The sequence below is a fragment of the Macaca mulatta genome, chromosome 12 (assembly GCF_049350105.2).
Source record: "Macaca mulatta isolate MMU2019108-1 chromosome 12, T2T-MMU8v2.0, whole genome shotgun sequence".
NCBI classification, from domain to species: Eukaryota; Metazoa; Chordata; class Mammalia; order Primates; family Cercopithecidae; genus Macaca; species Macaca mulatta.
The window spans coordinates 106,452,044-106,463,566 of record NC_133417.1 but is presented as its reverse complement, the minus strand read 5'-3'; the positions used below and the strand labels follow the sequence as shown (position 1 = coordinate 106,463,566).

Below are 11,523 nucleotides of genomic sequence, written 5' to 3'. Positions count from 1 at the left end.
TTTAGGTTTCTGTGAGTAGATGACAGAGGAATTAAAAATCCATCACAGATCCTGCCTGGTAACTATTGCCACAGACCAATGAAACCTAAAAGTGCTGTTGAATTCTATTTCCTCTGAAGATATATCTTAAGCGTTTTTGTCCCATGGCTGATGACGAAAGTGGAAATCCAGTGTTAAAAGTATGAACTCTTTGCTGTTAAGGGTGGTCACTGATTTAGGTATTGGAGAATTTAATTGGCTGTTTCTCCCAACCTTCTCTCTTGAAGAAAAGAGCCCTGAGCCAATGAGGAGCTATTGTTCTGTGTCCATAGCAACAATATAAACAAACTTTGGCCTGCCATCTCCCAAGGGCAAACCTCACAACTCAGGCCCAAGTCACTGGAATCTGAATGGAGGGGTGACCTCCTCCTCTAGTTTAATTTCATTGCAATACTGAGAAACGTGAACTGTTTTGTCTTTAGAAGGGAAATTCATGTTTGTGCCAGGGCAGCCTTTGTAAAAGCCTTTGACTGGATTCACTAGAAGTCTGTCTTCCCACACTACGTATATTGTGAATTTTCTGCTTCGGCATTTCAACCACTTGGAATGGCCACTAAAGTCTTGAGTTCTGGAACCTCTGGATTTGATCTAAAGTAAACTCTGATTCTGTGTTGATGGGGAACCATTTCTCTCTAACATTGTGATTTCTTTAAGATGCTTGACTCGGGCCACATGAGAATAACAGATCTTTGGGCAGTCCAAGGTAAGCTCTTTGGAAAAGATGTTTTATATTATTTTTTCTACTGATTATTAATACTAACCAGTAACTTCTCTGAAGCCTCTGCCGGCTCACTGGTGACTATTGTTAGGGCGAGCCTCAGGTAAAATCATCAGGGAGAAGTGCAAGAAAGGAAAAAAAGAGGGAGAAAGAATCCTTACACACACTCACACATCCCTCGATGATTAGAGCTATTCGATGTCAAGCCACTGTAAACGCAGATCTATCCGTGATGACGTGGAAATATCTACTAGATATCCTGTTACATAAAAAGAACAAGATGCAACATCATGTGCAAAGTATGCTCTCATTTAGGCAAATCATTTTTAAAAAATCTATTATGCTTCTCTACAGGTTAAGTTCTATATGCAAGACATGTAAGATTATATGCATTTCTGGAAGGATACCCCCAAAATCTGTTAGAAGTGGTTCCCACTTAAGAAGCTATGAGAAGTCAAGGACTGATTTTAGCTACTGAAATATTAAAATACTGCCATACAGGCTGGGAATGGTGGCTCACACCTGTAATCCCAGCACTTTGGGAGGCCGAGGTGGGTGGATCACCTGAAGTCAGGAGTTTGAGACCAGCCTGGCCAATATGGTGAAACCCCATCTTTACAAAAATACAAAAATTAGCCAGGCGTGGTGGCGGGTGCCTGTAATCCCAGCTACTGGGGAAGCTGAGGTAGGAGAATCGCTTGAACCTCGGAGGTAGAGGTTGCAGTGAGCCGAGAACCTGCCATTGCACTCCAGCCTAGGCAACAAGAGCAAAACTCTGTCTCAAAATAATAATAATAATAATAAATAAAATACTGCCATATTGATTGGTAGATGACCATTGTCCAAGCCCCTTGCATGTCCTCCTTGCCACCTTGGTTGTCCCAACTCCTCCCTGGCACCCCCAGACCACCTCATGATTGAGCGGCTAAGGACTTAATGCACGGCACGGAGGTGGGAGTGAGATCCCCCAGGACCCTGTTCCAACCCTGGTTGATTATTCAATAGCCTTGTCGTACTGGTTGTTAAATATTTTGAGTATCACTCCTATGGGTGTTCAAAGAGAAAGGCCTTTATTTTTATTTTATTTATTTCTTTTTTTTAGAGACAGGGTCTTGTGCTGTCACCCAGGCTGAAACGCAGTGGTGTGATCATAGCTCACTGCAACCTCAAACTCCTGGCCTTAAGTGATCCTCCCACGCCATCTGCCAAGTAGCTGGGACTACAGGCACACTCCACCACACTAAGCCATTTTTAAAATTTTTTGTAGATACAGAGTCTCAATATGTTGCCCAGGCAGGTCTCAAGCTCCTAACCTCAAGCGACTCTCGCACCTCAGTCTCCCAAAGTGTTGGGATTACAGACATGTGCCACCACACCTGTGAGGCCATTTTTTTTTTCTTAAGAGCAAAAGAATAGATACCAAGACATCATTTATCATGGGGAAGAAGAAAAGGAAACAACCACACATTCATCATAGATCATTGAAAATCTATGTAAAACTCCACTGAGTGATTGTATCACCCATACAATTTACCTCTGCTTTCTGGCTTTTGAATGCAAACGTTTGATATTATTTATAATATGGTAATGATGATTACAACATTTTGGCAGTTTCATCTGTGAATCTCTTTTCTCTTTGTTTTTGTTTTTTGTTCTATTTATTTATTTATTGAGACAGAGTCTTGTTCTGTCACCCAGGCTGGAGTGCAGTGGCAAGATCTCGGCTCACTGCAACCTCCACCTCATGGGTTCAAGTGATTCTCCTGCCTCAGCCTCCCGAGTAGCTGGGATTACAGGCGTGTGCCACCACACCCGGCTAATTTTTGTGTTTTTAGTAGAGACAGGGTTTCGCCGTGTTGGCTAGGCTGGTCTTGAACTCCTGGCCTCAAGTGATCCGCTTGCCTTGGCCTCCCAAAGTGCTGGAATTACAGGCATGAGCCACCGCACTGTCTTTTTCCTCTTTGTTGAGCTGGCTCCAACCACCGTGATGAGCTGATTACAACCATCAAGTTTACTAGTCAGGTAAGAAATATGCATCAAATGCCCATTGTGGACAAGCCACTTCGCAAGGCTTAGTGGAGGTATTGAGGCACAAAGAGCTCTCCAGGGTGGAGTCCTGGCCTTCAAGAAGAGAGAAGGCAGTTGCTAGAAGTGGGCCTGCCTTAACCTCTCACTTCCTGCCCCATGGACTCCTGCTAAATCTCCTAAGTTCAGGGTTGGCCCCTTTCCTACAGGAAGCAGAGAGAAGGTTCGAAGCAGAAACAGAGCTTCTTTTTTGCTACTGTGGCAGCCTCCCTTCAGACTATCACCTGAGTTCTAGCCCCTTGTAGCATCATCTTCCTACCTGGGCACTCAATCCCATCTGCTTCTCTGACCTCCTCTCCTTGACTTGGCCCTGACAGGCCCCCAAACACAGTGGAGTGTGGACAGTTATAAATGGCGGCCCTGTCACCTGCTCTTTAGGCCTTCGCTGTTCAGCCAGTCTCCTGGACTCCTTTCTAGCCCTGACATCTATTGCAGAAGATCCCCTAGTCCCAGGCCTCTGACCCAGCCAACCCCTGCACACTCTGCCTTTATTCCAAGGCCAGGTCTGTTGCCTTCACTCCACTGCTCACTTAGCTCTCTTTCTGCCGACTCCTCTACTGACTGCAAGCTCCCTGAGGGCAAAATCCAGTCAGCATCTAGCACAGTACTCACAGCACGAGGCTCTAAAGATTTGTGCTGTTAAAGGAGCAGTTACGAGTGGGTGAGTAGTCACTTCATTTCTTTGAGTTTTAGTATCTTCATATGGAAAACAGATCCAACCTTAAGGTCCTCTCTAGCTCTTAAGGTCATTAGACACCATCAGTGGATTTCTCAAGCGTCAGTCATGTTGGAGAAAAAGGTTGATTTCATTTTTTTGACTGGTTCTTAAGCAAATGTATTCCAGTATAATATTGAAAACTAATCATAGACTTAGAAATTTGAGTTAAATCTGTTATCATTTTAATGCTTCTGTTGGGCTATTGATTCTTATAACATTTTTGGCATTTGTTTTTATTACTAATGAAATATCCACTGACATGGCCGGGCACAGTGGCTCATGCCTGTAATCCCAGCACTTGGGAGGCCGAGGCAGGAGGATCACTTGAGGCCAGGAGTTCGAGATCAGCCTGGCCAACATGGCAAAACCCAGTCTCTACTAAAAATACAAAAATTGGCCAGGCATACTGGTGGGCACTTGTAGGAGGCTGGAGGCCTCCACCTACAGGAGGTTGAGTGAGGCAGGAGAATCACTTGAACCCAGGAAGCAGAGGTTGTAGTGAGCCAAGATTGCACCACTGCACTCCAGCCTGGGTGACAGAGCGAGACTCTGAAAAGAAAAAAGAAAAGAAGAAAAGAAAAGAGAAAAGAAATATCCACTGACATCATTTAAAAATCAAATAATGTTAAAAATTCATTAAGGAAAAGTCTCAATTTCTGCCCCACCCCCAACCTTTCAGTTCTACTTCTCAATGTGCTCCTAGAGGCAATTATTTTCAACTCTGTTATCTATTTCTTTGGAATTTTACCTCATACTTGCAAATAATTTGTCTGTGCTCCATATGTTAATTTTTCTTTCTGGTACATCAGATGAGGATTTGGCTCTTACACATCCCCATTCCGCTCATTCTTCCCGTGTAGTCACAATTCACTTTTTGGCTAAGTCAATGTTAAGTATTTACATTTGATACATATGAGTGTGTGCCATACTATGATTATGTTTACTTTCTCGTTCAATATTTTCTAGCTTGGAGTAATTGCACATTTTATTTTCTTAGGTTTCTATGTTTGTATTGCCAATCCCGCACCTACACTCCCAAATGCTCTGGTTCTGATTGCTCTGTAACGAAGTTACCACAAATTTAGTGGCTTCAAACAACACCAATTTATTATCTTACAGTTCTGAAAGTCAAAGCCCAAAATGAGTCTCACTGAGCTAAAATCAAGAGGTCAGCAGAGCTGCATTCCTTCCGGAGGCTCCAGGGAGGAATTTTGTTCCTTGCCTTTTCCAGCTTCTAGACGCTGCCCCAATTCCTTGGCTCCCGGACCTTTTCCTCAATCACTCCTACCTCTTCCTCCATTATCACATCTTCTCTGACTGATAATTCAGGTTAATCTCTGTATCTCAAAATCTTTCATTTAACCACAGCTGCTTTTGCCATGTAAGGTAACATAGTCACACTTTCCAGAGATTAGGACATGCGGTGTAGGGAAAGGGACAATATTCATCCTACCATGTGCTCCTACAGATCTACCAGCTGCCTGTCAATATTGTCAGGTAATCTACCAGTTCCAAGTCCTGCACCCTCTGGGACCTCTGATGAGTGAATTGGCTCCATCTTGTTCATACACTGTCTTTGCAGGCACAAAGGCTGTAGTGAGCTATGGTGAGAGCCCTAGTTATGATGCCAAACATGTAGGGACATCCCTTGTGCAATCTTCTCTCCTCTCCCATTTTCTTGCTCTTATGGAATTAAATCTCTTTTAATGCTGTACTCTAATTTTAGTTGGATTCTGGAAAAGAAAGATAAGCCAGTGTGGTCAAGCCACCATGTTTATCTGATAGTTGTCTTTCATCAAGACTCTCATAATAGGGGTTTTGTTTTCATGGAGCCAGGGAAGGAGTTTCCACTCTGTAATTCAAAGAGGTGACCAGGAATGAGAAACGAGGAGATTCAGTTGCATTGTAGCTCAGGCAGCAGAACTGATTTTCCAGGAAGTTCTGTGCCGAACTTGCTGTGGGAATTTCTCTTCCCTTCAGTGAGAACTGGTGTGGCCTGCTGGAAAGGAAGGAGCTTGGGAGTCAAGGAGATTTGTGTTTGTTTCCAGCTCTGCAACTTCCTGCCACTGTGACTTCTCTGAGTCTCAGTAGCCTTATCTGTAGTATCAGCATAACAATAATTGAACGGTTTTACCTGGCTCACAGCAAGGACTCAGTTATGGCAAATTTTATTTTATTTTATTTTATTTTTGTTTTATTTTATTTTTATCTTATTTTTTGCGAGGAAGTCTCACTCTCCACCCAGGCTGGAGTGCAGTGGCACAGTCTTGGCTCACTGCAACCTCTGCCTCCCAGGTTCAAGCAATCCTCCCACCTCAGCCTCCTGAGTGGCTGGGATTATAGGTGTGTACCACCATGCCCAGCTAATTTTTGTATTATTAGTAGAGACGGGGTTTCACCATGTTGGCCAGGCTGGTCTCAAACTCCTGACCTCAAGTGATCCATCCACCTCGGCCCCCCAAAGTGCTGGGATTACAGGCATAAGCCACCGTGCCTGGCCAGTTATGGCAAAGTTTAAATTGCTTTCAATTCAAGTCTACTGAGTTGAAAGGGATGAGCTGTTAACCTATAGCCAAGACCCTGCACCAGATCAACAGCTTCTGGAGTCTACCATTGTTCTTTGGGTCCTCCCTGGGTTCTTCCCAATTTGTCTGTATTTTTGCTTTGATTCTAAATGGTTTAACTTTCTGCTGTTGTTTTTCGATTTCAGCAAGAGCCTCCTGATCTAGCAGCCAAGACTGCCACTGACCTTTGGCCATGTACCCCAACCCTCTCATCTATTGCACCTGCTGGGACCCCTGGAACTTGGGACCACGGAAGCTAATCAAGACCCCTCAACTACCACACAAGAACTCCACAGGGAGGTCCAAGTAAGAATTATCTGGGATGGGGTAGGCACAGGGACCTTGGGATCCATTTGTAGCCTCATTTCTTTCACAAGATTTCTAAAACAGCAAGTGTGGCAGCAAAATCCCAGGTGGGCCAGAAAGCCTTGCTTTCTCCAGCTTCCCTGCCAGCTGGTTGGCTGCACCCTCATCTTGCCAGCCCTGCCTGGGATTTTTGCCATTTTAAATGAGGAAGTCTCAGTGTTGGTGCAAAGGCAAAGTACGGCTTCCAACCAAAGGGCCTTGATGGCAGCTGCCCCCTCCATGTGGGATAAAGAGCTTTGGGAACTGGGGGACAAACTCTTCCTGGGACAGTGAACAACTGCCAGGGCCTTGGGCCTGAGTTTTAAAGGCCTCAGATTTTAAAGATTCCAGCTGTCAGAACATGCATTCCAATTTTGGGTCACTATAGGGATGTACTTAATCTGGGAGTGTTAAAAAGGATTTCCAAATTTCCAACTTTTTTGTTTTAATTATTGTTTTTCACTTTCAGGCTAACTCCTCTTCTACCAGCTCCAAAAAATCACAATTACCTCCAACCAACAAAACCTGTTGTTTCCCCAAAGTAAGTATTGTTTTGTTTTGTTTTCTGTTTTTGAGATGGAGTCTCACTCTGTTGCCCAGGCTGGAGTGCAGTGGCGCAACCTCGGTGGCTCACTGCAACCTCCACTTCCCAGTCTCAAGAGATTCTCCTGCCTCAGTGTCTCGACTAGCTGGGACTACAGGTGTGCGAGTCACCATGCCCAGCTACTTTTTTGTATTTTAATAGAGACAGGGTTTCACCACGCTGCCTAGGGTGGTCTTGAACTCCTGAACTCAAGCGATCCACCCGCCTCGGCCTCCCAAAGTATTGGGATTACAGGCGTGAGCCACTGCTCCCAGCAGTTTGTTTGTTTGAGATGGAGTCTTGCTGTGTCACCCAGGCTGGACCACAGTGGTGCCATCTTGGCTCAATCCAACCTCCACCTCCCTGGTTCAAACGATTCTCCTGCCTTAGCCTCCTGAGTAGCTGGGATTACAGGCACCCATCACCATGCCCAGGTAATTTTTGTATTTGTGGTAACAACGGGGTTTCACTGTGTTGGCCAGGCTGGTCTTGAACTCCTGACCTTAAGTGATCAGCCCTCCTCGACCTTCAAATTGCTGGGATTACAGTCGTGAGCCACTGCTCCTGGCCTTAAGTATTTGTATGTCCGTGAGGCAGAAATGGTTTAAGGCATGTGAATAAAATAATCTCCCTCCCACCTGGCCTGACTTGAACTAATTGATGCCAGGGATGTTAGAGAATTGCCAGAATCCACCTTGATTTCTCGCAAACCTCAGATCCTACATGTAGATTTTGGGGTCCTCTGCATCCACAGCTTCCAAAGTCATTGCATCATTTGATTCAAAGTCACTGTATCAACTGCTCTCCACAGGGGTGCCCTCAATAGCTCTTTTCTGCCCTCGAGCCCAAAGCTTGATACGCCCTTTTGTCACAGAGCCTTGACCCTCCCATGCATTTAGGGTGGTGACCCACTCTTTAGCTGATTACTTTCCTGTGTCTAAGATTTTCTGTGGGTTGCATCTTGGTTTTAATCACAAATTAAAAATTTTACTCACATTTTACAAGCTTAGAAATGTATCTTAGTTTTAGGTCTTTGTATGAATCTTTGTATTCCATTAATTTTTGGAAAATATTTATTGAACACCTATTATTTATTAGGCACTGTTTCAGGTGCTGGGAAAACAGCCAGAAACACAATAAAGTCTCCACTCTCCTGGCACTTATCTTCTAGTGAGGGAGGGGAAGAGGACCATAAACTAGTTATTACATCTGAGGTTGGCAAGTGCTACACAGAAAAACAATGCAGGCAAAGTGGGAGGGGCTGTGAGGGTGGGGATACTTTATGTAGGGAGGTCGGGCGAGTCCCTGTGTAAAGGGGACAGAAGGAGCCTTGATGATGCCTGGGGCAAGCACTCTTGGCAGAGGGACCAGCAAGTCCAAAGGTCCTGGGGTGGGAACTTGCTTGGCATGTCTGACCTCTTCCAGGAAGGCAGAGGCCAGTGTGGCATGAGCGGAGCAAGTGAGCAGGGAGTGGTGGGAGATGAGCTCAAAGCAGATAACGAGGTGATGGGTGTGGTGGGCAGGACAGTGACCCCCTCCCAAGGACGTCTACACCCTAACACCCAGAGACTGCAAATATGTTGCCAAAGAGGAATTAAGGCTGCAGATGGAATTAAGGTTGCTAATCAGCTGACCTTGAGTTGGAGAGATTATCCTGGATTATCCCAGACCCCATGTAATCACAAAGGTCCTTCTTTGTACGTGAAAGAGGAGGTCAGAGTGTCAGAGTCAGAGAAGGAGCTGTGACAACAGAAGCAGAGGTCAGAGTGATGCAATTGCTGCTGGCTTTGGAGATGGAGGGAAAGGTCACTGTGAACATATACACATATATGGTATTCATTTTTTATATAGTATATATAAAGATTTGAATGAAAAACAAGTTTAACTTCAACGTTTGTATCTTAATGGGATTCATTTCATTATCTGGAACATTTGTTTATATAGAATGTTTCATTCTCCAATAAAGAGAGTTCCTTACAGTTCCCTGAACTGAGTGTGTGTGTGCCCGTGTGTGTGTAAAAGGGGGGCGAGGGGTGTCACCTGACTCACAGAGCCTTGACTCAGGGAGAATATGTAAGGGTCCCTCTAGCTGGTTTATGCTCCTCCAAAACAGAAGTTGCCCAACATCATAGGACAACTCTTTTGCCTCCTTGGGCAGGACCTTTTCATGAGCGCTCCCACTTTGGGGCCCTCAGGAGCCCGGCTTCAGTGAGTTCCCCAACTATCCTAGGGATCCCCTAAGAAGGTCAGGTCAGAGAGCAGAAGTCAGATGGTGGCGGCCTCAGGGTTCAGCTCCTAAGCTTTGAACTTCTCTTTGCTGTCTGGTTGCTTTCTGAGCATGTCTTTCTCTTGCAGAAAGAAAATCCATGCAGCAAGGCAAGAAGAGAGCAATAAATCATTTTATGTGAGTAAAGGCAGGAAGAGGGTGGTGGGACTAAAATGTATTGAGCGCCTACCATGTGCAAGCGTGGGCCTTTTACATTTTTATACTTACCTTGTTGAATCTTCACAAAGATCCTGGGAGGAGGTGCTGTTATTATTGCATATTGTGCATGGCAGGTAAGTGTAAGAACCACGACTTGAACTCAGCTCAGCCAGATTCCAGAGTGGGCATTTAATTGCCACTCTCTCCTGCTTGCACAAGGCAAACAGAGTGTCCCAGGGAAACCGGACATGACAGCTAGTCCAGGCCAGTGAACAGCTCATGCCCAGATGCAGGAAGCCCTCTGCTGACCTTGGGAAGTCACGAATGCTGGGGAGAGGCAGCCGGGACCCCTCAGGGGAGCAGGGGCGGGAGGGCACTAGAGAAGGTGATGGGAACCAAACTCTAAGGATCTTGGTGCCTACCTGGGAATGTGGGCCTGACCCTTCTGGTGTCTGGGAGCCTTTACTGGTCTTACACAGGCACAGGACCAAGTAAGAGTTATATTTCAGAAGAAGCAGTCTCTGGTGGGATATAATTGATACATTTTACTGTATTCTGTGTTTATCTAGTTTTTGTTTGTTTGTTTGTTTGTTTTTAAATACCATGCAGTCCTTTAATGGTTAGGGAAAAAATGTACAAGCAAAAATATAATTGCCCTCTAGGTGGAGAGAATGAACTGTTGGGGAGCAAGAGTGAAGGCAGAGAAGTCAGAGTCCAAGAGAAAGATGGTGGTGGCCTGGGGCTGTCAGGCAGGGGTGTGGAGAGAGGAGGGTGATTCAGAGAGACATGAAGGGGTGACAACGGCAGGGCTCAAGGGGCTGCAGCGTGTGCTGTGCAGCTCTCAGAGCCCCAGGGCTTGCCCTGGTCCAGGCCAGCGGAGGCCCTGCCCAGGTTTCTGACTTGGCATCTAATGGGAGAAGGAGGAGGAAATGACATTTTGTTTGCAACGATCCTAGTCATTTTCTCATATGTTGTTTTGTTTTTCCCTCACAAAAGCCATTTGAGAAGGAGTTATTAACCCCACTTTCTGATGAGAAAACTGAGGCACAGAGATGCTGGATGGCTATTGTCTGGTGGCAGAGCCAAGATTTACTCAGGCCTCTGTGATTCCAAAACCTGAGCAGTTGCCGCATGCCCACCTCCAGCCACAAGGGTGAACACAAGTGGCGGGGCAGGGGCATCAATGGCTTGGTGTGGCACAGAGCTTGAGAGGCCCCTAGGGACACCCAGGAGCCTACTAAGCGTCAGGTTTGAGTCTCAGAGATGTGAGGATGAGCTACAATGGGTGAAGGGCCCACAAGGGCGTGGGCTCTGGAGTCCCAGGTCCCTGTTTTTAAGATGTGAGTGAGGCAATAGGAGAAGATTTGGAGAAATCTCAGCACTCCAAGTCTGCCATTTTATCCTACTTTCCCTTGATGCCTAGGAAGTGATCAACGTGTCACCTGGCTATCAACTTGTTCGGAATCGGGAACAGATTTCTGTCACCTTAGGGGATGAGATGTTTGATGGGAAAAAGCGGTGGGAATCGGAGATCCCGAACAAAGACAGATTTTCCAGGTAATGCTGTTGAACCAACATTCAGCTGCTTGGGGCTACTCCCACCAGCTCAGCCTGGCCTCAGGGATAAGCCAAAGCCACTATGCCCACACCCAGGCCACTGGTGCCTGCTCTGGAGGGGCCACAAGGGCACCCCCCTCCTCACCCCTGCTTCCTGATGATGCATCTCTCCACATCTGCCTCTCTTTCCTCTGATCCCATCCGTGAGCAGATCCAAGGGGCAGGATGAAGATTGATTGGGAGTTATGTGATTGATCCCAAAGGATAGCAATTGTTCCTGGGGTGAGGAATAGATAGAAGAGCCATAAATTAGTCTGAATTTGGGGCATGCAAATTAAGTAAAGTGAGGGTTTCTGGGAGGCTGGAATGCACATGGGTTTTTTTTGTTTTTTTTTTTGTTTTTTTGAGACAAAGTCTCTCTCTGTCACCCAGGCTGGAGTTTAGTGGCACGATCTCGGCTCACTGCAACCTCTGCCTCCCAGGTTTAAG

The 11,523-nt window shown here is 45.8% G+C and overlaps 1 protein-coding gene across 1 annotated transcript in view; it reads left to right on the top strand.

Moving 5' to 3' along the window:
• Window positions 1-330: 330 nt before the first annotated feature.
• FLACC1 (flagellum associated containing coiled-coil domains 1) overlaps window positions 331-11,523 on the top strand; it is a 63,274-nt gene continuing 52,081 nt past the window's right edge. Inside the window, exons 1-5 of the mRNA XM_001097906.5 lie at window positions 331-742; window positions 6,271-6,430; window positions 6,939-7,010; window positions 9,408-9,456; window positions 10,901-11,034. Of these exons, the coding sequence (XP_001097906.1) occupies window positions 6,318-6,430; window positions 6,939-7,010; window positions 9,408-9,456; window positions 10,901-11,034 (368 nt within the window). The 5' untranslated portion in view covers window positions 331-742; window positions 6,271-6,317. The remainder of the gene's footprint in view (window positions 743-6,270; window positions 6,431-6,938; window positions 7,011-9,407; window positions 9,457-10,900; window positions 11,035-11,523) is intronic.